Genomic DNA, 26236 nt, shown 5'->3' on the forward strand with positions numbered 1-26236 from the left:
CGGCGTGGGTTTTGAGCGCAGAGAAGGGAGCGAGCCGCCATCGCGCAGCACAAGCCGGCCACGGCGGAGTCGTTACCAGCCGGGCGCGGACATAAAACACCAGCGCGTCAGCGTTTCAGGACGCACCGACGTTCATTCCACCAAGTATTTACAAAGCCTTTTACACCAGTCATTTTCTCTCACGATAACAAAAACCACTTTGCCACTGCCATCAAGCTGCCAGGCTTTATTGCGGTTAACGAAGAACCTGGAAATACCATGCGATTCTATTTGTCCGATTTTTAATCTTCCGAATTTAATAACTCACAATGTGCTTTGTGCGGGACACAGTGTTCCAACAGATGAGGCCACTATTAAAAAAAAAAACTCCATCAGAGGGTGAAGCTTGCAACAGCAACCCAGCAAACAATGGTCCTCGGGATTCATGCTCATAACAGGGACGGGGGGGGGGGGGGTCCTAATTGGAACAGTCTAGCCCAATAAATACCCAGACGGAGAGGAATGTGATCCCAGATGTGTGGGCCGCGGACCGACACTGCTCCTGTGGTTAGGGCTCCACAGTCTCGCCCCTTCTCAAAGGTCCACATTCTCTACGGAATGTGAGAATGAGTCACTTTTTCAGGTCTGCCTCAGTAACACCAGAGTTCAAAGAGCAAAAAAAAAATGTAAAGGGCCACCCCCCACCACCCCCCCCGGGCCCCCCCCCCCCCACCACCCTCTCTGAAAGCAACAGGGTGGGACACCACAGCCAGACAGGGGCTGGCCGCTTCCTTGGCCCTCAGACACACAGACTGTTATACTGGATTACGCATGGCCTTCACAGACACTCCTATACAGGGTATGTATTTCCTGACACCACATAGAGGTTTAAATGGATTTTTTTTTTTCCCCCACTGGACTCCCACCCGAGACCTTAACCTTTGACCCCCGTGTGCACAGTACTGCTCTAGTCTTAATCCAGTCACCATGACAGCAGTGGGCGAGTGACATCATCACCAACGGCGGTTTGATTCATCTAGCGCCGATCAGGCTATGCCAGCAGTGGTGCCGCGGCCGGCAATTCCCAGATCTGGCAAGCGAACGGAACTTCACCGGCACTTCAGCGACGTTCAAGCTGACTCACACCGCGTGGCCTACAACTCGCTCCGAGTCTGAGCAAGAACAAGGAAGTGAAACCAGGGGAAGAATGGCTGGACCCAAAACTCACATTAGCAGACCTGGGTAGTTGGCTGCATTAACCATTTAAGGCGCAAGATCACAAACATGTGATTAGAGTGTTCTAAACCGAACATTCTAATGCTGATGTAACAATCACTAGCGGTTACTGAAAGTAATAGAGTTCTAGAACACTGACGTCCAAGAAAAAGTTCCATCCAAGATTTCAAGCATTCCTGTGAGTGAGAGGATCCCCCCACCAAAAACAAAAAACCAGTACAAGTGCATGACCTCACCCTGGCCCGTTGCTGTCCTCTTGGCGGGTGGCGCTGCCGTCGTTGGCTCCCTCGGTGCTGGCTCTGCTCCCCCCCGCCTCCGCGGCCCGGTGCTCCACAACCTCGCCCTCGTCCAGGGCGTGGTGCAGCCGGTAATTGACCGCCTTCAGCAGGAGGAACAAGGCGGCGATCACCCCGCAGTAGATCCCCACGATGACCATCGTGGGGGGAAGGGCCTGAGAAGGGGGCAGCCACACACAAGCCTTAGGCACAGAAGCAAGGAGAAGCACAGGTGTAGCACAGGAGGTTTCCAACGGTACACTGAAATACAGAGCTCTGAGGTGGGGCCGAGACCAGTCCCTTGAGGCACACCAACGCAATTCTTTCATCACAAACATCTTTCCAATAAGTCCTGCACTTTCAGCCTTTCTTTCAGAGTTTCAGAGTCGACTCGCACAGCTGATTAACATGACCAAGGTGCGACTGCATGCCAAACATTCATCCGTTCATTATTTTCCAGCGCTCATAACATTCCAGCCACCTCCAGAAGCAGAAGCAGACGGTGGGTGTAATATCAAGCTGACATAGCTACAGCAGTGAACTTCAAGACTACTTCCCTACATTATTCCACACCAGTAGGCTAATGGTTGGATTTTTTTTTAACAAACTGTCTCACACCTCACTGTTGACTTGATGTATGGAGGCCCTAATACACGACAGTAACTCTTTTATTTTAAAATACCACCCAGAATGCCAGACTAATCCAGACTAATGTAGCGTGAAGCCAGCAAACCGAAAGCAGCAGCCTCAGAATATATATCAGTCCATCAGAGGCGCACAGCCCCAACCAGGTTCCAGAGCTTTACAACCAATCATAAACCACAAGGCTACCGACCTTGTACCCACGAGCAATCAACAGACACCACGGAAGCACGTTTGCAGACAGAGCTAAATGTACTCCCACTCATCAAGAGATCAGTTTTAATTCGGTTGTGAAATTGCAGGCCGATGAATCGTTCAGGTCATAACCGAGAGAGATTTTACCACTGAACCTGCAGACCTAGCCCTGACCTTTCAACGCGTGGGCCACTGAAACGCTCAAAAAACCATCACACAAAACAGCACGGTATAATGGCTAAAATTTTAACCCATTGTTCAGGGCCGGTATCAGAATAACATCTGAAATGCATGAGAATGGCGTACTGGAGAACCATGTGAATGCGTTTGTGAATATTGTTTGTGAATTTGTTCCTTTCTTTCTGTTAGAGGATTCAAAATGGGGCTGTTCATAGCCTGCTTTGTAAAAAAAGACACAATTTCACAGCAACTGCAACGAGACCCTGGGAAACTGAGTCACTCTAAAGCAGGACACAGAACCAGTTCCGAGTGGCTCAGAAAGCACAAGCCATTCCAAATAATTCAGCAAATTGTAGAACGAATTCATGCTTTAAAATTTTTTTAAAGTGCCATCAAAGTCTGTTCTTGAACAAACCTGTACTCAGCTTATGGGTACCGTTTACGACTTATTTTGCTTTCGCAACAGTCTCAACCCATGACAGAAAAACAGGTAAGCCCAATCAAATACAAATTTTCCCCACTTTCATTACTAAGGAACACACAAGGCCTCCCGGTGTGTGAGTCCAGCTGAAGCACCGCTGCAGTGCTGAGGCCCAGGGTCCGTTAATAAACCCTGACCGTGTCAGAGCTGACAGGGGGCGGAGCTCCTGCTGTGTGACACGCAACGGCCCGCACCGTTACCCAGGGGAGGGCTCAGCCAGCAGGTAGCACCTGCCTCACTGAACACTACCTACAGCGCCTGCCTCACTGAACACTACCTACTGCGCCTGACTGACTGAACACTACCTACTGTACCTGCCTGACTGAACACCACCTACTGCGCCTGCCTCACTGAACACTACCTACAGCGCCTGCCTCACTGAACACTACCTACAGCACCTGCCCCACTGAACACTACCTACAGCACCTGCCCCACTGAACACTACCTACTGTACCTGCCTGACTGAACACTACCTACTGCGCCTGGCTCACTGAACACTACCTACTGCGCCTGCCTGCTGTGCCCGCCCTGCATGAAGGGCACCATTTCACAGCCACGTCTGCGCAGCTCAGCTGGAACACTGCAGAGTGAACGGAACTGGCACGCTGCAACGCAGCACCTGCGCAGCTCAGCTCAGCCGGAACACTGCAGAGTGAACAGAACTGGCACCTGGAAACAGGCACAGCAGGGTACACGCATGCAGGTCTGGGCTCTCCTGGATATACAGAACAGCACGGTAGCAGTGGGTACAAAAATGACTGGGCATCCACATTAGGAGAAATGTCAAAAATGTGTTGCAAAAGTTTTTTTTAATTTTTTTTTTACAAAAACTAACAAAAAAAAAAACACAAGCTGATTTTATTTACTGCAATCAAAGTCTTGTTTTTGACAGAATTGAAAAAATACACAGGCTTATGTCAAATTTATTTAGTTCAAACGTTTTTCAGATCAAATATAATTAGTTCGGCCCAAATAATAATTTGGCGAGCTTTCGATCCAGGTTTGAAACGGGGTGCAAATGGCCGCTCGATCGACGGCGTCGTGAGGAGCCCGTCTCCACATCCCTCCACCGCACGACCCAACTGCAGGTTATAAAACCTGCGCATCACAAAACAGGGCCCCTGTGCTCAGTGCTCAAACACAAGCAGGTGACTCCAATAACTCTGACCGTAAAAAAGGTAAAAGGAGAGAGGAGAGAGCTGTCGTGTGCGTGCGCGGGGCGTTTCCCCCCGTCGTCTGAAGAGCGCCGTCCCGCCTGAATTTTCGGCACTCGCTGGCGTTTCGCGGTCGGCCGGCCCCTCCGCTGGAGGTTAAAGGTCACGCGTCCCGCCTGTCCTGCCCCACCGAGGGGGCAGAACGAGGCGCAAGCAGCGGTCACCCACACAATTCTGCACACGGGTTCCTTTACCCCAAACCCACAGGTCCACTTGAAACACGGTAATAAAGCAATGCATCCATCCGCCTTCTAGGCACAAAAACATTTTTATTCATTCATTAAGATCACACGCTGTACACCGATAAAGCCATTATGACACCGTTACAGCTCCAATATCTTCTTCCATGTCCCTTGGCCTTTACAGTATAATAAAAACATAATCAAACACGCGGATAGTGGCAGCACTAAAAAACAAAAAGCATGCGGGTGACCAATAGTCCTATTCTTTAAATTGCTAAGATCCTCACAAACACTATTGTCTTGAATTTTTTTTTTTTTTTTTTTTAAACACTTCAGCCACAAAACAAATAAACCATAAGCTCCTAAAAAAAGTGCTGGAAGCGGAGACTACACATTTATGCACTGGCACGAGTGGACAGGAGATGCCACACAGATCTACAGCTCAGCGCAGACTGTGGAAGTGTCAGTCTAAGCACAGATGTGCAATATTAGCGCTGCCACATCTCCGCGGTGGCTCCTCACAGCAGACGAGCGTGAATTAGAGTGTCGTTTTTGAGTGACGCTTCCCTTACGGTCCAGTAAATTGCACATTCATAGATTTACTTTTGTGTCCTTGTACTGTATTCGCTACAAAACACAATTTTGGCAGTGGCACATTCCAAATTTTTTTTTAACTTCACTTCACTACCTACCAGTGTGGAGGAACTGGTCTTTCGTGTCTGTAAGGGCACCAGACAGCGCAGAACCAGCGAATTCTCTCAAAGTGCCGTTGCTACGCAGAGACAGGTGATGAGACTGAGCCCTTAGAGGCCACCGTTATCTGTGTGTTCCTGACACAGGTACAGGTACAGGTACAGGGTGCAGTCAGAGCACCGTGAGCCGTCACCAAAACCCAAATACTGCTCAATCTGTGCAGGGCCCTGTTTCACAAAGCAGGGTTACTCAGTCAGCTGGATAACAGCACTGAGGAAAAACCAAATTTGGAACATGGACTGAAGTAAAAAGAGATGGTTGGGGTTTTACGTAGCGCAGTTATCAGCTATCTCAGTAATCCAGCTTTGTGACACACCCCCCCCCCAGGTCCATCTCTGAGAGGCACTCTGTGGATATGACCCATCTCCTCAGTACTGCGTTTGATTTCACACATGAAACATGGTGTCAATCAGAGCCAACGTGAATGTTTTCACAGGAAACCACATTTTATCACTTTCTTATTGTTGTTGTTGGTGGAGATCCCCTTTAAAAGCATCTGTATCTGCGTCATTGGGTCATTTTCTTGAAAGCAAAACAGAAATATTTCTGGTGAAAGTGTGATAATTGTGTGATAATTTCTAGTTATAAGATTACAGGGAATCCCCAAATTTCACAGTTGGGTTGGATTATTTACATCAGTATGTTGGAACTCTTTTGAGAAACGAAAGTGTTCACACACAAGGTTTAAACTTCAACACGACATTCGATGTCAATTTACACAATCTGAAGATAATGTTCTAAAGTTATTTTCAACAGAAAATAAGATAGGACGTATAAGCTGGAAAGTATTATGGGCATTACCCATTATAATCTCTCATGTTAACTAAACAGATAAGATGATATTTAGCCTAACATTCTCTAAATGTATTCTGGTGCTAAATGCACTTAGTTATTCATATCACAAAAAAAATGTAACATTTGAATAAAATTAAGACGCACTGATCTGATTTTTTTACTGAACAAATAGATAGCACTGTGCTGTAATTGTATAATGTTTTAAAGGTATTAGCCTACTAAACCAAAATGAGCAGCGGCATGTTGCCTCCCCTCTAGACTTTTATGAGGGCTTTAGCCAGCTAAACGAGTCTAAAAGGCTCTTTTACATCTATGGAAAATGCAGGATAAGCCGCTTTTTCCCCATAAGTCTAGAATCAAAGGCAAACTGACGCGTACAAGAAGAATGGCATTAAGTCGATGCTGCTCTGCCCAACTCTGCAGGCAGTCTGACACAGAACTCCCACAGCGCTAATACACACACACACGCACGCACGCACGCACGCACGCACGCACGCACGCACGCACACACACACACACTTTCTTAAGCTCATCTACTAGGGCAGCTGCAAGTTGTTTGCATATGTAGACAGTTCATGCAGTCTTCTCTCACACCAACCACTCGTGTTGGTGTAAAGCATATAAAATAGGAACTGCCCAAATATTAGCCTGGTTTGTGATCCATCTTTGAGTAATCATGTCTAACAGGTCAGACCACTAGGAAGAGTTTGATAATGGTACATTTCAACGTAGTTACGAGACCAGAGCTTTTAATATAGAGGGAAGTAATAAATGGTAAATGGTAAATGGACTGCATTTATATAGCGCTTTTATCCAAAGCGCTTTACAATTGATGCCTCTCATTCGCCAGAGCAGTTATGAGTTAGGGGTTAGGTGTCTTGCTCAAGGACACTTCGACATGCCCAGGGCGGGGTTTGAACCGGCAACCCTCCGACTGCCAGACAATCGGTCTTACCTCCTGAGCTATATAATACACAAATGCAAACAACTTCATTTACATAACACCTTTCAAGCAAAGTGTTTTACAGACAATAATGCCCCTGACAGAGTGAGAACCCACTCCTCCAGCAAACAAGGCCAAAGATCATTTATTTACGAAACAGATACTCAACTTGAGTTCTGACATTGCTTTAGGTAAAAGACTTGCGAGACTGGCCGTCTGAATATTCTTGAAAGGGAAATTATCAAAGGCATTTATAGGGAGCCCAGCAGTGCGGACAGCACTAGAGTTATATTGCTAAACAGAAAAACCTAGACATGGACAAACGGACAATGGAAGAATCGTTCATTTACAGAACAACTGGTCCATTAAATAGGATATCTTTGGCAGTGTCTTCTGAAGCAGCATAGAGAAATTAATGGAACTTAAAAAGGTGAAACAAGCCACCTTCATCGGCCTATCAAGGGAAAAGGTCAACGTAAGACACGCAAGACTGCCAGGTCTGAAATGACGCAAATAAGAGGTGTCTAGGTAACCACGAACTCACAGTCAGAAGGAAACATTTTCTACCGCGACCCGACTCGGAGAAACTGAGATGCAGCAGCACGTTAAAACTAAAGTATCTTCAGACTACAGCCACCTTGTGACTCGAAACATTTACTATTCCCATGAGCCAAGAACACAACACTCAGGATACCTCAGCTACTTTTCACTTTTCATGGCAAACTCAAGGTCAGCAAAGTACAGCGTGTGAGATTTGGCATGGGGGGGGGGGGGTAGTGTGGAACAGCACAGAGTCACGCGTGTATCGAGCTGCCGTCTCTCTAAATCACTTCAAATTCTCTCAGTAGTTCAGATTCTCTGCATTTCTGGCTATACCAGTTTGGTGGTAAATAATTGATACTTTTACAAGGGGCCAACTGTAAGTTGGGAAAAAGATAATATCCACATTTGGATGTGCGAGATTACTCGACATGAGAACATTTGCATGGCGTGAGAACTGCGGTGCCTGAGAACAGTGGTGAAGGCAGTTTGTGTGTGTGTGTGTGTGTGGGGGTTGGGGGATTAAATAGATCTGGAAACAGCACTGTTATGACTTCTAGCAGCCTTACCACTTGCAGCTAGTAGTGTTAGCTAGGTCCCTGTCGATTAGGTACACTAATAAATGCTGTTTCAGCTATGTAAAAGTCTTGCATTCATAACCGAACATTAATTGCCAGTTTTACATGTGATCCCATCCCTTGGGTCTAGAGTCTAGAACTAGTATCAGCGGATAAGGACACTATATCAGCAGTTTCCAGCATTTCTCAGTTGTTCCCATTGTTTACACTGGCAAGGCCACAACATTGTAATCACAAACTATACTGGCACCGCTCCACATATGTAGGAGAATCCTGCGCAGCAGCTTTCGACCAAAGCAGAAAATGAGAATTAAATGAATATTATTACCGCATAAACAGAACTCTAGCTGAGAGTGAGATGTGCAGCTAGAAACATATGATATCTGTTTACCATGACCGCATTTTCGGTAGTTAGTTCCTTAAGGTAATATGGTAAGTACGTAAACTAAATCGTCCTTAATGATCATATTTGTTTGGCTGACAGCACGATAAACGTGACGTTTGTTCTTTTAATATCTAACATTTCAAGAATATAGACTTGAAAAGAAGTGCTGGCCAATGACGTGAGACCTCTTTAAAAGCAATAAAGGGTGGTGGGTGCATGGAGAGAAAAATCCCACTGTACTCACTTTACTAACGGCTAAAACCAGTACCCCGCTGTGCAATGAAATGGCTGAAATGATGCTGAATCATCTGTATTTTGCGTGAAGACAGGTTAGGGTTGCACATAAATTATACCTGTGTTTGAACTCAATATCGCGCCTCCCTCTCTCACACCGTTCACTGACATCGCAAGGGAGGTAACTGTTTGTGTGGTTCGTTCTTTATTTCTGAGGTTTTGGGTAGCCAACAACCTAAAATAGATCTCAACGAAACATCTTGTTCACACGCGCGCACAGGAAGAAGGTCAAGTATAACCTCGGAGACAGGGGCCCCTTTACTTTACAGTAACGTTATACTGCCATGCGCATGCAGAATTTGCCCCTGGAAAAAAGGACATAGACCAAGCGCAGATCACCGTACGTTACGCCGAATTGCGCAGTTACCAGGCTGGCAAGTTTAACGTTAACCAACTGACAGCACCACAGGAAACAACACTCAGATGAGATTACACGATTGGTCATCGCCACGTTTAGAGTACTGGATGACAATTTAGTTTGTGGTCGGTAAATAAATATCATGTTAAGCTGCTTGCTATCTTACGTTGCAACAAGATACAAGAAAAGCTAAAAACACAAACAAGAGAAATGGCCGCAAAAAGGTTCCTTCGATAATAAATTTATGGGTGGCAAAGAGTCAGAACAGTCAAATCTCATCAGTGCCATTTGAGAATGTGCTTGAATGCTTTGTGTGATCTCCAAAACTTACTAAGCGTCACCTGGTGTTGGCTAACTAAACAGTCTAACTCTTACCTGGCGGTTTTGGACCAGCTAGTCAGCTGGAAACTTTTTACACAGCTGGCTCAGCTAACGAGCCACCTATTACATTAGTCTACCTATGGACTCTGGCAAACATAAACATATGTTTATTATTCAGACGCCTTTGCTACCTAACATTTCCTTGCTAGCTAGCGACCTGGCGAACGAAGTAGCACCATACTAAACTGGGTATATAACCGTTATTATCAAACACTTACATCGTCGGCTAGGTGGACATCGCTAGTTAAAAAAAAAAAAATTAAAACTTGCTAACGTTCAGCAGATGACTGACTATGCTTACATCACAACGTCAGCCACCATGACGAAAAATAACGGTTATCGTAAAGCTTATGCTAGCCATCTAGGTCTAGGCAGTTAGCCAGCAGGCTATCTTGATATGATGCTATAGTCTTCTAAATTTCTTCTGAAAGCAAATCCAGTGAATTGCCAGCAACTAGCTTAATCTAGTAATCTCGGAAGACAATGCATTATCTATCTAGACTAGATCCAACTGTCGTCGGAGTTAAGCAATCGCACCTGATGATAACATAATCATAATTTTGCACAAAGGACAAAGCACACAACAACCATTCTGTTACTTATTTAGTCAGGTAGTTAAAGAATTGTGACACACAACCATATTTGCTATAATTTGGGGCCCCGAAACAAAGGGTCCACCTACACTATACCTAACAGTAGCTAGCCAGTTCAGCCATACGACGAAAGCCCTGAACAGTAAACGATTGCTAGCTGGGTTAGCTAGTGTCTTGCCTGGAGCAGCTCGTCAGCCAACGAACGAGCCACAAGCCATAGACAAGCTACAATTACACATATCATGAAAACAAAAATAACATGCAAATAAAACTCACCATGTACAGCGTAAAAGGGAAACAAAGTAGGAAGAGCCATATGTAGAGGTGTAAGGCATTAACAAATGTATTTTGATGGGGATCGTAATACCAGCCTCCTGTAACAGAAGCCCACACTCCTTGCCTCAGGATCTGAAGTGTTTGAGATCCCATGGTTTATCCCTTTCAGACCGTGAAGAAATAAAGAAAGAGTTGGGCGACGCGGAGCTTAACCGTCCCGAAACATGGCAAACAGTGTTATGTTTTCAGACTCTGGTCTGAAAATCCCCACTGCAGCCATCTTCTCTGCAACTAGCTAGCTTGGAGGACTATTCTTGGTCCTCCACCGGAGAGCTTCCTATCCCGCCACGCCCTGCGTGTCAATATTACAAAACAACACAATGGAAAGAGGGCTGCTCAAAAACGTACAGATCCAATTCTACTCTGTAGTACCCCCGCGTGGCAACCAATTGTACATAAAATGTCATAACACATCTTTTGTGGGTAAAGAAAAACAGAAATGTTATTTTATTCAACAGTGCCCCTCAGTGTGACATGCTAGGTAATGTTGCTAGGCGCATTCGTTGTAGGCAGAAATTAAGTCACATGATATAACTAAGTGCTATCAAATGTTTTGGTTATTCGAGGTTTTATGTTTAATGTATGTATTTGGTGGTTAGTATTTTTATTTTTAAGTTTAAAAGAAACATTAATACTATTCTGAAATTTTGAAACCAATAGACAAATAAAGGGATGTATAGCATTAAGGTAACTCGTGCTGCATTTTTAAAAAAACGAGCCTCAACATTAAAATACTTCTCATTCCGGTCCGTTGTAACAATTATGACAGTGTCACTCATTTATAATCCATATTTTTTATGCCAGAACACGAATTAATTCCACTTTGTCCAATCCCTAATTTTGTTGTATGTGTGATTTATTATACTCCCACTGTATCCAACGCCTTTCTGTTTATTTTCAGGGAAAGAAATGCAAACATATGTTTCAGTGACACACTTTCAACCTTCAGATTGACAGAATTTTAGTTGAGCATGTAAAAGTCGGAGTAAGACAAAGTTAATGTACAACAACATTATTATATTACTAACAGACACAATTCAGATCCACACGAGCCATGAAATACCGCTTAGGTGCATTAGATGTCTCCATAACAGTGCCTGGATATTCTTCAGCATAATTTTCACATTACCTCATCATCATTGATTTACCATGTCAGCCCGTTTTTCCCTCTTTCATTTTATTAATTATGATGACCTCTGTCATTTAGAAGTTACGTCATCATATTTACGTATTTTCTTCGGTTAAAGCAAATGCTTCCCAGATTTCAGACATTAGTTTCAGATGATTCATCTGTATTAGCTCGTTCTAGGCCTGGGTCCGGAGTAAACAGCATTGTGAAAATGTACGTTAAGTTCCAAGTTCCAATGTTCGGTGCAACACACATTCACCACAAGATGGCATTATATCCCACAATTGTTTCATATTTTCAAGGAGTGGCATTGCAAACGGTATAAGCAATTTGGGTTTTTTATCGTACAAAGGTCAAATTATATTTTACTTCCCAGTGATAATCAATTACCCAAACTTGAAGAGCAAATCTCAGTGACTTGCATGTTCATAGCAATGCATGTAGCAAAAAGAATATATAGTGCAAATGACCAAATGTGGATGTTATCTCACAATTGCAGTACAGCGCATCTCAGAGGTGCTCTGTTAAGACTCTGCTTGAGTTAACAGCGTGGTCAAACCAATTCAACCTCCCAACAGAATTACATAGATACATTACTGTGTAATTTTAAGGGAATGATTTTTCACAGAACATGGTGTAATGTATGAGGTCAGTGTGCCCTCAGCAAACAAGTCCACTGAATCGCAGAGTGCAGTGAGGATGCAGTGTGTGACACCTCCCCCCAGATCTGTAGAACTTCTCACCACTGTGCCCAGTCAGACCAGCTCCTCACTGACCACAACACTGAATCATCTAGTATAAAGCCTTCCCAGAAGGGTGGAGCTAGTTAGAGAAGCAAAGGGCAGACCGACTCCATATTAATGCCCCAAATTTTGGATGAGATGTTGGACGTCAGGTGTCCACATACTTTTGGCCACGTAGCGTAGTCGGCAGAGGAAGGAACACGTGGCTGCCTGGCTGTTATTTGGTTACGGACCGGTCCGAATGCGCAGCCAAAGCAGATGTGATGTTGCTGACTGGTGCACAGCGCAGTGCCAGGAGACTGTGGCCAGGGATATTTCTGCCCTCCGCAACCAAACTGCCTGCTCCCTCCCACATTTCCTGCACTATTATTTTGCCTCCCAAAGCTTTTTTTAAAACACATGGCTGCAGGTGTCGGAAAATGTGGAGATCAGCACAACTGCATTCACATTTGTTTATCTGTAACTGATATCCCATAACCCGTTTTCACAATACACATTGGACCAACCTGGGTTTTGCAATATATTGCAAGGGAATTAAGCAAATTAAACAATATTTCGTTCAAAATGTTTATGCAAAATTTGCTGCATTTTTCTAGCAAGACAGCCCACCCAGTTTACATCAGTTTTTCTTAACACAATGACATTTTATTCACTCGTTTTTATAAAGAAAGTATGAAACATTTCTGCCAAGCTCTTTCAGGAGACATGCAGACACACACAAGAAAAAAAATAGCGCCACTCCACAGGCTGGCTTTTGACCAGATACCTTTCTGAAATCTACACAAAAATGTTTTTTTTCTGGTACCTAAGGATCCTGGGAATGCTGCCTGTGATCAGAAAAGCAGATAAGAAAAAAAAACCTAAGAATTCACTCATCACTTACTGTTCCCTACATACTAAAAAATATACAAAACCAAAACTCTCAGAAACCCTGAAAAACAGAAGAGAATGTTCCAGAACCTTGATTTGCCTTCTAAAAAGAAGGTTATTCCGGTTCCTTATAAAAATAAAGAAAAACACGTCATGTGTTTTGACTGCACCGGTAAACATCCCCAACATGTCCAGGCAGCTGCAGAGAGCAGACGAGCGCTCCGGGCTGGTCACACGGTCCGTGCTGTAAGACACACAGAGCTCCTGCACAGGCATGCTGGCCCACAGAGCGAGTGGGCGGAAGAGGAGTGCAGAATCCCTGCTGCAGCCGTACGTAGAGTCCACATCTTCAGAGAGACTGAGCCGAGTCTCACTGGCTCCTCACCACGACCCGGCTTTACTTTCCCATTTCAGCTATATGCATTTCCCTAACTGTGTGTGTGTGTGTGTGTGGCCAAACCAAGGCTGAAGAACTGAAGCAAGGCAAAATTTAGGGCTGGACCACTTACTCCAATATTTTTATTTTTGAATTTTTTTCCCTTTTCGCTATTCTCTCTCATTTAGAATGCTCAATCACAACTGTAGGTCTGCTCCATTCTGCAACATTCTTCATCGGTTTGGGAAGGACACACACTGTCCCGCACATCCGCTGAAATGTGTGAGGTCAGCTGACCACTGCTCTTGCACACTAACCTGCCAGCCACCAGGCCGGAGGACTGCACAGCCGATAAAGACAGAGCGCAAATGTCCGCTAGGCCAGAGTGCAGAGTGCAGAGCGAAGCCCTTCACACTCCCCACAGCACTAGGAGCAGCTACAGGGCCTTCATACATCACCCTGCAGGACTCCTGAATGTGGCCAACACTGGCACTCTCCAGATTCAGTCCAGTCTGTAAGCAAGTGCCCCTGTCAAGCACGCCACTGAGAAACCCATGATTCCATTTCACAACTGAATAACCTCTTTTTTTTGACCTGCCCAGCAAAAAAGACAAAAAAAAAACCAAAACGAAATAAATCGTCCATCTTGATCCACACAGTGCACTGGTATGGAAACACCACTTAACATGGCAGCAAGGGTTCGCTAGCCTCAGAAACGGCTGCGGCCGTGTCCGCCAGCGTGGCACTTCGCGCGTTTGCATTTGGTCTGGGAGGCCCGTCAGGTAGCGTGTCATCACTGCAGCCGCGCTCGTTTCTCCGGGGGGGGCTTGGCGGGCGGGGTGGGGGCGGGAGCCTTGGCCGCCGGCTCCCGCTCCTCCTGCTTCACTGACTCCACGGGCGGCTCCGGCTCTTTCTTCACCTCCACTGAAGGGGGGGGAGGGGGCGGGGGAGACAGAGACACAAACAGAAAGGGTCATTACAGACCACTCCTGCCCTTTCTGGGCGAATCATTCCACGGCCAGCATGGCCTCTGCACCGACGTCCGGATTCCTTTCACAGTGCCATTTCACATCTGTCAACAACCAAGTAACTTTTTCCGCTGGAAGAGCAATTCACATGAACTCTTCACAAATTCAGTCAACACCCATTAGAAAGCACTGCATTAATGTGAAATGGCGTTAGCAGGTAAGTTATACATTATGAATGCCTAATAATACACACAGAACAATACCACTTATAATAATAGTAACCAAATCACAATTTTAATTAATGGGAGCAGAAACAGGAACTGAATCTTACCTGGAATTGGCTTTTCTCCTGGCTTGGGCTGAAAAAAAAGTGATATTAATGCATTAACATAAATATAGATCCAAATTCACACTTTTCCATACCAGTCCCCTTCTGAAATCATTAAAACAAAAAGTACTATGTATGGGGGGGGGGGGGGGGTAAAAGATGGTACTTAAACTGGCTCACATTTAAGCTGAGGAGAGTAACTGCAGGGCTGAGAATGGTGGCGATATTACCACACCACTAAGACAATACTGAGGAAAGAGTGGAAAGGATACTCATGGTTCTCTAAAGCCGCGTTTCCACCAAAATTACCCGGAACTTTCAGTCCCAGGAACTACTTTACCAGGAACTAAAAGGTTCCTTCAGCCAATGGTTGTCTGCGTTTCCACCGGGGTCTAAAGTACCGCGAAGATTAGGCAAATTAGCCCACTGACGTTTGAAAAAGCGACGTTGTCGTCGGTCCATCTGTCATATGATTTCTTCTGTAACTCCATTCTACCACCGAAGTAGCCTACATTATTTTCTAATAACCGGGACAGCCCGGAGGGGTTTATTCCACTTATATACAACGAGTTACCAACAATGACTATATATGGTTACTTTTGTATTTATTGATTTTCATATATCCTCTCAAACACATTCATTATGTTTTTATGCGAACATTCGCTTTCATGTCTTGAAATCCGAAGCGACAGAATGCATTCACATTTATATGTATAACTGGCAACAACAGCAGAAAACATGCACACGTTGTAAACAATTTGCTGTTTGATTACTTTCTCGTCGTCAATTCCATATAGGCTAATGGCAAAATGACAAGAATAGAACGAAAACTCAGACTTGCGTGAAAATGTAAATTAGTAGTGGTACAGCCACCGTTTGCTTTCCTTCGAAGTTACTGCTAGCCGAGCAGCGAAGTGTGCCCTCCAGATGCGAACCATGCACCATAAATTAGTCCATAGTCTTTTCGTGGAATTGAAAAATGGCAGTAAAATTGAGTAAAATTACGGCAGTCTGAAAAAGCTAAAGGGAAGATTACTAGAATTAACCTGTTATTTTACCCGGATAAAAAGTGCGGAAGGTGATTTCCAGTTTGCTTGTACTGTATCACCAATGTTAATTATGCAGAACTACCGCATACCTCACATAACTGTATCAAACGTTTTGAGTCAATTACAACGGGCTAACAAAGAAAATCCGGAAGAAAATATTCAGCAACCGAATTAATCCGTTTGAATGTTTTGGTAGCCTACGTAATATGCTGTCCCAGCACGAATGCTTAGCATTTTATAAAACGAATACTAAAGCAAGAAAAGAACAGAAGAGCACACGTTATAATTCCAAGACGTTGGCAGGCTATAACCAAAACTAGGCTACTGCGCCGCATAACATACAAGTTTGATTTGAAGTTATTATGAAAATAAATTGGTTTGCCGCTGCATATTTTCAAACATGGCGGGTAATGGCGGAAAATAAATACAACTCAAATGCTGCGAGTACTCGACCAATCAGAAATGTTCAGCGCTGCAAGCTCCACCCAAAAGGTTCCTGTACTTTCGGAAAGTACTACCCTCCGAGCAGGAACGTTTTGGGGGGTAAAACAAAGCCCCCAGAACTAAATTTAGACCCTAGTTCCTGCGGTGGAAACGCACTGAGTTCCTCAAAAGGTTCCTAGTTCCGGGGTATAGTTCCTGCGGTGGAAACGCGGCTAAATATGTGTGTTTGCTATGGCCTTCTGACAGCTCAGTGATATCACAGCACCTGATAGAAAGTTGGGGGAAACTTCTGTCTGAGATCCAGCAGCAGCGTGTCGACCCTTTGTCTCTGAAACAGGGAGCTGGGCTCCTCCTTCTTCTTGGACTTTGGCTTGGTCTTTTCTGGAAATTTACATGAGCGTAAAAAAAAAGAAGGACTTTCATTCCACGAAACCTAAAAATACCCCAAGGGCATACGCTTTAATTTGAATGAACAGAAATGGAAGCTAACGAATGCGGAAAAACTGTCAGTCATCATAAGTTCTACAGGCACGCTTTATTTACAATGCGATTAAACTAGACTTTGAATTTATACACTATCCACTCGATACATGTCAATATACAAGTGAGAGAAATTCAAGATAATTAAGCTTCAACAGTACCGACTCCTCCCATTGACTGAATTGCCAAACCTCCGGCCACAAATCTAGCTGTTTTTAAGGTATGAAACTCCAGGAGTCACAGCACTGACCTCTTTCCTCCTGGTCCTTGAAGTGCCACCAGTACCCTTTGGAGGAGTGGTAGCGACAGTAAGACATGGCCTCGTCAAAGGCGGACTGGATTCCGTGGATGGCAGACAGCTTTGGGAAGAGCACAGCGACGGCATACACCAGAACAAATCAGAATACACACTCATTTACTCACCTACACGGACAGACCCATCAAACACAAATACTAACTCAAAAAACAGGATTAGCAAAAACCAGCATCTCTCACAAGAGCCAACCCAACACAAACAGGATCATGTTACACAGAAAGGAAAGGCGGAAAAAAAAAAAGGAAACAGCTCCGCAGACTCACCACTCTGGAGCCAATGACAGAGCCCAGGTCTGGAGCCTGATACACTACCCCGGCAATGATGTAGTAATCAGATAAGGGGATGACTGCAGCACAGGAGAGAAGAACAACAGCGTCACAAGTGGCTTGCAAACTGCATGCATACAAATGGGTTTTTTTTTTAACAGGGCTCTACACAAACATTTTTTCCCAATGAGCACGTGCTCCCACGTTTACAAATTTAGGAGCACACTCATGCATCCCAAATAATAGATGAACTCGAAAATTATTTTTCCAGATAGCACGCATCAAGTTAAAGGCAAATGCTGTGAAAATGGGAACACTGTAGAGCCCTGTTTATAGTTTGATCTCCTGACTGTGTACCTTGATTAGGAGACTGCCTTTGCTGCTTACGAATGATGTAGAGGATGGGCTCCTGAGCATAATGAAGGGTGTACTCCACTCCCACCATTTGCCTGAGAAACACACAGAAAAATTCTCATTAAAGCAGCAAGGCAAAAAACGCAAACGATATATACAAAACACATAGGCACAATTAAAAAAACAACCACGTTCAAACCCCATACTACCGCAGCCAAACGGAAAGTACACATGCACTAAGAAACATAGCAGCAAGATTTGCCAGTCATACACGTTCACCTATTGCACTTTCATTATAAATGTGTCACCTGTCATTCGCTGGGGACATTCTCATGTCTGTCACCCAATACAAAACGTGGTACTTGCTTTTTAACACTCACTTCAGATGGTCGAGCGAGAGTCGCTGCATCTTGACCACCTCATTGTTGCATGTGCGATCGTAGAATGGGTTGCTTCTCTCGGAAAAGTAATCAAGCACATTGCCGGGGTTGAGGATTGGCCATCCACTGTCAACCCACGAAATTCCGAGGAGGTTGTCTGGACAGAGAAAGTGACACACACATCCACATAATCACGTGACACGCTTAATAAAATGCAAATTGCGATAATAGGCCTATTTATCCCAAGAGAACTCCTGATACATGATACAACCAGGTAAACAGAAGTTGTCAAAGTGTAACCGATTTACATTACATTACATTTATTTGGCAGGCGCTTTTATCCAAAGCGACGTACAATACGATATAGATTTGCCTTCAATCACGACTGAATTTAAGATAAATACTACTATTTTTAAAGATAAAACTACAACCGTCCGCTCCAAACAATTCTATGATATAACAGACATTTTAAGTCACAATGCTAAAACTACCTAGCTGTTTAGCTAGCAACTTCTAGCTTTTAAAACGAATTAGTAATATAGTTAGGAAGCTAGTTAGCATCATAATGCATTTCCGTTCGGTTCCCTGGTGTATTGGCAAAATTATAATGTATGTATAGCGCATAGAATACAATACGGCAACTCAGATATAAGTTCAAAATACACAACTAGCTAACGTACCTCTCAGATCTACCGACGCCATCTTAAAAGTCCGTACTCGAGGTTTTAAGATCTCTGGGAGATCAAAGCAAAATCACTGACGCGTTTTTATGTGACCTGACAGAGAGCGCTATAGATGTAAAATAATCCCGTTACTGGTTGCAGAATATAAAGGTGTTATTTCTAAAATCGCGGGACACGTAGCTTCATAGATGCTGCTGCAGCCTCAACTGTCTTTTGTCGCGGGAAGATGACGTTACAATAGCCAGTACATCCGTCCCGTCCTTATCGCGGGCTTAGGCTGAAGACCTCATTATTAAATATTTTCGTCTCCAGATATGTTTTATTCATATTTAGCAGTGGCTTCATTCAGAGTGATATTGGACATCGTAATGGATGTTGTATATATTAAGGTTACCATTCGAAATGTATAGGCCTCGAATAATATAACACATACCATTAGCTCATATATGGCGATAGGCTATATTCAGTCCTTTGAAGAGTAGGTTTTTTTTTTTTGTTTTGTTTTTTTGTAAATTTGAGTTTCCAAATTATAAATCAGTATTCTAGAACTCCATTGTTTTCTGTTACCAGGAGTGATTGTTACATCAGTATTGGAATGTTCAGTTAAGAACATTCTAAATTTGTGATCTTACACCTTAAAGAGTTAATTAGGCCATAGGCTACATTTTGGAATTGCAGGTAAGGACTACCCCATAAATTCTTCACTGGTGTGGGTTAACATGCACATAATGGACAGAATCCTGTCTACATGACACAAATCCATTAATCCAATATGGCATCTCAGTTAAGCTTTTGATGTAGGACTACATTACATTATAGTAGGCCGTACCCCATCCACACCCGCAAGAAATCCAAAAGAAAATATTTCTATTATATATATTTTTTGCCAAATAACAATACATTCTGTCTCTCACTCTCTGTCTAACTCTGTCTGATCTCTGAGGGTCTTCAAGATAGTTCACAGACTTTCGGAGAATTCGCTGACAGCAGTCTGAAATTAATCAGTTGACAGGGATGATTAGAGGTGACACTGTGTTAGCGGTACTCATTGTCACAGTTGATTGTCTGTTATCACACAAATGAAAAATAGCATTGCCATTTCAAGACACAGAAACGGCCCTCACAAAACACACAATGTCAAACATGCAGAGTTCTTCAAATTCCTGCGCCTGTGTTCAGTGACTTGAAACCTTGCTTGTTGTATCAGCTGTGCTTGTATCTTGGCCCTCCGTTGGTTGGGGCTCATGTCCTTTTTTCTGATCTCGGGAATCCTACGAACAGCTGGCGCACAGGCACCCAGTGCTCAACTGCATTAAGGCGGACAAAACAGACAGAGCCTGGCTGTTCATACCCACCTGACTGGGCGGGCCTGAGAATTCTGGGAAATACAGGCATTGTGTGTGTGTGTGTGTGTGTGTGTGTGGCTGTGTGCTATCAGACTGTTAAAATTACAGCCTTTATATAACAGCATAAGGCCCAGACAAAAAGGCAGCCACCAGTTTTTTAGGAGTCAGATAAGGACAGGAGTGAGTGAGCCAGACGGGGGGGGGGTGGGTGTGGCTTGTTCACGGTAGAAGGCCAAGGAATCAGAAGTCTGCCGTTCGCCAGCTGCACGGTCTGAGACGTACATTTTCCCAATACCCTTTCAACTAAAAATTAGAGAGTATCCACCCAGCCATGTAACCATGTAACTCAGTCCTCAGTGCTCTCTGACACACCCAAATCACCACAAAACAGCTGCCCTTGGGGCGGTGACTGCTATTTATATACACACCATATTGTGTGCATGGGTTTAGCAGAGTGATTTGCATTATGATCAATAGTTTTCTTTGATTTAGTAGCAACCAGTTTTCTCTCCTTAATTTTCTCATCTGAGTATAAAAATGGACACGATAATACAAAAAAATTTCACTGATAGAACGTGTTTTTCCTCCTGTCAAATTAGCATTAATATTTATTAATGTCAAAATTACATTAATTAGAAGAACAACATTAATTTTCTTAAGGTGTGACTGATAAGTAATTTTACTTGACGAACATATAGAACCACATATTTGAATTTAATTATAAACGAAGTTATTCATAAATTGAATGGTAGACTGCCTGTGAATAAAGAGACAGTTCAGCGTAGCAGCGCGCGCGCGGAAGAAAAATCCAGTCCTCTGCTTCGTGATGATGTCTGCATTCCCATCTTGAGGCAGACAGGACGCCCGCATTATAGGCTTGGCTCAGTTTCTCTTCATCATCGCTCTTAAAAAAACACGAAAATTATAAGCTACTTCATGTTGACATGGTCAAAGAAAAAGACTTGAAATAACAATTCAAAGTAGATACGGTAGGGTAGGGCAATGCGCGCCGTAATATTAAATTTGCTTGTAACAACAGTGGCCAAGGCTGCCGCTGGCACCACTAGAACGCACTGACGGGAAAAACACGCTACGACATTGCGAATACAGGGTAGGCTATCTAAACGGCGAGAGGCAACTGTGAGAGCTCGCCAGGCTAATTTGGGTTCAAGGGGAATAAATATCCAAGCCTTGTATTTCGGTCAACATAGTTTGATTAGTCGCGTGCACGGGTTAGTGTGGTTCTATGCGAGCGTCGAAATGAATCAAAATCGGGTTGGACACGATGGGAATTCGAGCAGAATAGATGGCAATGGAACCGATGGCAGTATCGGCGGCAGCAACATCGGTGGTACCTCCAGGCTTCAGCACTACGGTCAGCCTCAAAGTTGCCGGACCAGAGACGTGCGCGCCCAGCAGCAGGTTCGAACGCACATCGGTTCAGTCGTGAAACAGCCGCCGCATTCCGAACCTGCGGACTTAGTCAGACGTGCTTTGGACTTCAAGACACAGGGAACCCAGTGCTACAAGGATAAAAAATACAGGGAGGCGATAGGCAAGTACCACCGGGCGCTGCTCGAAATGAAGGGGCTGTGTCGGGTATTTGGAGACCCCGATGCCAGCTGCAAGTCGCCCTCTTCTACACTGGCAACTATAAGTAAGACACCGCTAACGGATGAACAAAAGGGTGCCATGGAGAACGCCGAGCTCGAATGCTACAACAGTCTGGCAGGTAGGCTAACCATTGCGGGTCTGTCTCGTATGCCGCGATCATTTTATATAAATGGAATCGATAACAGAATCGAATGGGGGGGAAAAAGCATACCCACCGCAGAGTTCGTAGCCTACATGATTTATGACATAGCTCCGGTAAATCATGGCGTTTATTTTTTGCCTTTACATCATCATCATGAGTAATTAATTGTGCCTGAGAAAGGTCGCCAGAGATAGCCTACTGGCCTACTTTGGTTTGTGATTATTTTATTTTGGGATGGATGGATAAAAATGAACATTGACGGAATACAGCACGATTGTATTTTCAAGGAACTCGTTCAACCTGCATTACAATAGCGTGAGCATATTTTTCAGCTAGTTAATGTGTAACCTATAATAAACCCTCTTAATAGCCTATATAATGTTAGGCTATATTTCGTGAAACTATAATGTCAGTTGCTAGAAAAGGACCTACAGTGCAAGTATATTTTGTTTATAGCCATAAAATAAATGCTTAACCTAAGCAATAAAACTGCCATTAGTTTCATATATGCTTTCGAATTTTCCAGTTAATACATTAATCTACAGGTCACCTACCGCCTTCCTTTACACGTCATTAACGCAGCATTCAGGCTAATTGTTTTTAACGTAGTGAATGTCTTGTCATGTCGCGTAAGCGTGCCTGTTGCAGATGGAGCTTGTGAACTATGAGCGCGTGAAAGAGTACTGTCTGAAGGTGTTACGGAAAGAAGGGGAGAACTTCAAAGCATTGTACCGTTCCGGGGTCGCCTACTACCACCTGGGGGACTTTCAAAAGGCCCTACACTACCTGAAAGAGTCGCATAAACAGCAACCATCAGGTGAGTTGTCAGAGTATGCACAGTAAAATGTCCAGTGTTAACTCAACTATAACGGAGTTCATACGAGTCCAATAGGGACCATATGTACACTGTTAGAGTTAATTTAATACTGAACAATTTACTGTGTACCAGTGCAATTGTTAACAATTGATTGTATCTGAGAGACTACTTCAGAACAGACCCAAAGGGTTGGTAATTGAAATTAAAACAATTGTAAATATAACCTAAATTGGGTAGGACACTGCCGTTGTACCCTTGAGCAAGGTACTTAACCTGCAAATGGATACAATGTAAAAATGCTATGTAAAAAGTTGTGTAAGTCGCTCTGGATAAGAGCGTTTGCTAAATGCCGGTAATCTAATGTGATGTAATGTAATGGAAATAATTATCCCTTGAAAACCCCGAAAAAATTTTTTATTACCCATATAGCGGTGTGCGTTTCCTGCCGTGTGTCGGTGCGAGATAAAGCACCTTTTTCCTGTCTTTGTGCCGCAGACACCAACGTTATCCGCTACATCCAGTTGACAGAGATGAAGATCCGCCGTAGTGCTCAAAGGGAGAAAGAGGCCTTGTAAAGAGAGGCCGCCGTTGCTACGGAAACACTGCCAGGCAAGCCCCGCACCAGCATCGCAACCTGGCAACGTCCCACACCTTTTTTTTTTTTGGATGACTTTTCCAGAAGCCACAAATTCCGGCCAGACCTCTCCTCTTCCACTGTGTTTTTGGGGGAAAGTCTGTAAGGTGCGCATTTCTTTGGCTATGTACAGTCGTTTTTGGATCTAAACTCCATATTTTATCGTTCCAAATTTGGCCCGATCAGAAAGCACCGTTCAAATTCGTATTAGCATGTAGAAGGTAAGTGATTTCCATGTACATTTGTGTACATTTTGAATGTACACAAATACTAGTTACCCAGCATGCTAACTGAAGCCTACAGCTCTCTCTGAAAAGTCTTGGTGACAAGCTGCTCAGTTCCAGCACACGCGCCTGCATAGGTGTACCACCAGCTAAGTGAGCACCAATACATGCGTTGGACTTGGTTTTGCCACAGTTCACTCTAATCTTTTGTAACCTTTTTTTTTTTTTTTTTAAATCTCTGAAAAGGGAATTCTGTTTTGTAGTTTTAATGGAGCTCCCCCTGTGACCTACTGGCTTTTATATGTGGCACTTTTAATCTTTTATCCCTTATGATATTTTCCCTTTGTGATATAGCAGCATCTTTTTGTACATCAGACAGGCCTTACGAAGTTCTGTGCACTATTGTGTTTTATCACACCGTACTTCACTAAACTGTTGGAAGTCACCTGTGTATTTCTTATAAAGAGTATTAAGGTGGGTTCACTGTCACATACTCTCTTAAAAGGGGCAGTTCATCCAGAAATTAAGTTATGTCTCCACTTACTCAGAGTACTGTCTGTGCATCCAGATGGTTTCGCTGAGATTTGACGAGTTCTATAGATATCCGCTGCAGCTCACTCTGATACAACAGACATCAATGGATCTGTAGCTGTAGCGCCAAAAATTAATTTAAAAAAAAAACAAAAACTCAAGGTCTCTTTCCAAATATAATGGCACAGTTACTCACAAACATCCACAGACCTTAATTTGTGCACGATTTCATCGAAAATGACTTACCAAAGCAAACCAGTATTCTGGGGCGCACTGCCAACATTGTTTTAAAACAAGTAAAACTTCTGTTTCACCAAAACTTTAATTTCATTTTTGGTCTAACTGCCCCTTTAAAGGTATTCATAGTACAGGCATTTTTCTACAAATGAGTGTAATTGCATGGAAAGGCTTTATTACCAATTTGGATTACCCACAGACCCTTGTGTATGAGATACTGAATATCCCTGAATATCCCATGTGGATTATGCTTTATCCAAAAGATTAATTATATTAGCACAACTAATTCCTGAAGTGTACACAGTTTGTAATGTAACCTGGGTGGACGTTTTTACTATGTGGATTTCCAGAAATATTCCCCGCATGGAATTAATCAAAGAATTAATCCACTTATTTGGAAAAAATCTTAATTGAGTGAGGTTTTTTTTTTGTGAGATGTCCTTTCATATTGCAACACAAAGATAACAGTGGTATTTCTAACCGTATGATGACGCTTCTGCTGATTATGTATATAGTGTTTTCATTCAGAGTGATGGTCACGAGTGGTATATTGCTACCAGGCTTATACAGTGAAAGGCTGTAGGTGGTTCCAGTGTTCCTCCCCACCACTGTGCTGTATTAATATAGACCATTGCTGTTGACTCAAAAATAAGCACATATGCTACCCAGTCATGTCCTGCTGATCTCAGTAACTGCACTAAATGATCACTGTGTTTTTCAATCTCAAAAGGAGGTTTTCTAGAGATGTGAATGTTACCTGCACGATGGACCTAGTGTTGTTTTGGAAAGCACAGTAAGATTGCACATAAGATTTGTAGCCAATTATATATGATTATAAATCAAAAATAATTCAGAATATTATTTGTAGGGTGCTTTTCGAGCGATAGGTTCAGAGTGCTTTAAGTAACACCATAAAACATAATGAAAAAATGCCCAAAAAACAAAATGCACATTATTGAATATTTATCGCCAATTCGGGAGAGGGGTGAGTGACTTGTGTCAGTTAAGCATTTTGACGAAAAGCCGCCAAATCTGGTTATCAGGTCTGGTGTTAATCACGTTTGTGAAAGAAACATTCTCCTTAATTACAGACAACTTTCCCTGAAACGAACACAAAAGCTTTAGTACTTTAAAATACTAGCTTTGACATTTTGACTGAAGCATGTTGAATTTGGTGCGGTAACGTTCATTCATTAACTTACAATCATTACTATTGGTTTGTTTATGAAAAAACTTTACATGCATTGACAAAAAAAGAAAGAAAAAAAACATTTGATGTTTGTAAGTGTTTGTGTAGGCAAGGTCGGGTCATTTATACTGCTGTCTCCACAAAATAAACCGGTTGTAATCACTAATAAAGGTTATTTCTACAGTATGTTTACTAAAGATTATTCAGTTAATATTTGCATTTACACCTGTGAAATGTGGAAGATCACACCGCTGTCATCAAAACAAAATATTACAGGAAGTGTTGCATGCACAACAAGCTGGGCTTGTGCTGTAGATGTTAGTCATGCAGTACAGATTTGAGCAAGAAAAATTAATGTCTGCCCAGAACCCTTAACCAACATTCTAAGGCTGACGAGTGAGCAAAAGCAGGAACCTAGATGTCTAAGGGGTGAAAATCTAGGTTGAGAGACATTTTTGACAAACAGAATAGGTTAACCTCAATACAGATTAGGACATATTATATATACCGTTTTCTATATGTGGAAAACATTCACTTTTCAACCGAATGTGAGCTGTGTTTTCACCTGTGTTTCACTGACCCTTTCACTACAAATTGTTCACTGGCCGATTTCACTTTGTACAACACCGCACATTATACTCGACTACACTACACTGCAGTACCCCACAGAACTTTAGCTTGCAGCGTCAGGTATAATTCTGGATAACTACACTAGGGTGAAGATTAGGAAAAGTGCTAAATACATAGAAAACAACATTCTATATAATCTATGCCAA

At 43.3% G+C, this 26236-nt stretch overlaps 3 protein-coding genes across 5 annotated transcripts in view; 1 reads left to right on the top strand and 2 right to left on the bottom strand.

Annotated features, from left to right (window-relative positions):
* Positions 1–10635, bottom strand: part of pcnx1 (pecanex 1) — a 49336-nt gene extending 38701 nt beyond the window's left edge. For both annotated transcript variants that reach the window (XM_035394002.1, XM_035393991.1), the window contains exons 1-2: positions 10281–10635; positions 1452–1666 (exon numbers count right to left, since the gene is read on the bottom strand). In XM_035394002.1, the coding sequence (XP_035249893.1) occupies positions 1452–1666; positions 10281–10433 (368 nt within the window). In that variant the 5' untranslated portion in view covers positions 10434–10635. The remainder of the gene's footprint in view (positions 1–1451; positions 1667–10280) is intronic.
* A 580-nt stretch (positions 10636–11215) lies between these two features.
* med6 (mediator complex subunit 6) lies at positions 11216–18980 on the bottom strand. Of its 2 annotated transcripts, XM_035394150.1 has the most exons (8): positions 18724–18980; positions 18044–18200; positions 17667–17758; positions 17307–17389; positions 16978–17086; positions 16513–16628; positions 14758–14785; positions 11216–14382 (listed from the first exon to the last, which is right to left on the bottom strand). In XM_035394150.1, the coding sequence occupies exons 1-8, from the start codon at positions 18743–18745 to the stop codon at positions 14252–14254; spliced, it is 738 nt and encodes a 245-aa protein (XP_035250041.1). In that variant the 5' UTR covers positions 18746–18980; the 3' UTR covers positions 11216–14251. The 2 variants fall into 2 exon arrangements, with proteins under 2 accessions (XP_035250041.1, XP_035250049.1); XM_035394158.1 differs by lacking the exons at positions 11216–14382; positions 14758–14785 and adding an exon at positions 14891–15040 and having other exon boundaries at positions 16465–16628.
* Positions 18981–20849: 1869 nt separating this feature from the next.
* Positions 20850–25652, top strand: LOC118220426 (tetratricopeptide repeat protein 9A). The gene is made up of 3 exons (XM_035404289.1): positions 20850–21804; positions 22463–22645; positions 23141–25652. Exons 1-3 carry the CDS (start codon positions 21333–21335, stop codon positions 23218–23220), a joined length of 735 nt encoding a protein of 244 aa, XP_035260180.1. The 5' UTR covers positions 20850–21332; the 3' UTR covers positions 23221–25652.
* The last annotated feature ends 584 nt before the right edge of the window (positions 25653–26236 follow it).

This window comes from Anguilla anguilla, chromosome 1 (assembly GCF_013347855.1).
Source record: "Anguilla anguilla isolate fAngAng1 chromosome 1, fAngAng1.pri, whole genome shotgun sequence".
Lineage (NCBI taxonomy): Eukaryota > Metazoa > Chordata > Actinopteri > Anguilliformes > Anguillidae > Anguilla > Anguilla anguilla.

Bases quoted from the DNA above. Each gene is read 5' to 3' on its own strand.
- med6 (XM_035394150.1), bottom strand. From the start codon at position 18,745: ATGGCGTCGGTAGATCTGAGAG. The intron at 17,087-17,306 runs GTGAGTCTGCGG...CTCTTCCCAAAG, and splicing joins CTGTCATTGGCTCCAGAGTG to CTGTCTGCCATCCACGGAAT. The intron at 14,786-16,512 runs GTGCTGTGATAT...CTTTTTTTTCAG, and splicing joins TTCCCCCAACTTTCTATCAG to CCCAAGCCAGGAGAAAAGCC.
- LOC118220426 (XM_035404289.1), top strand. From the start codon at position 21,333: ATGAATCAAAATCGGGTTGGACACGATGGGAATTCGAGCAGAATAGAT. The intron at 21,805-22,462 runs GTAGGCTAACCA...ATGTCGCGTAAG, and splicing joins ATGCTACAACAGTCTGGCAG to CGTGCCTGTTGCAGATGGAG. The intron at 22,646-23,140 runs GTGAGTTGTCAG...TTTGTGCCGCAG, and splicing joins GCATAAACAGCAACCATCAG to ACACCAACGTTATCCGCTAC.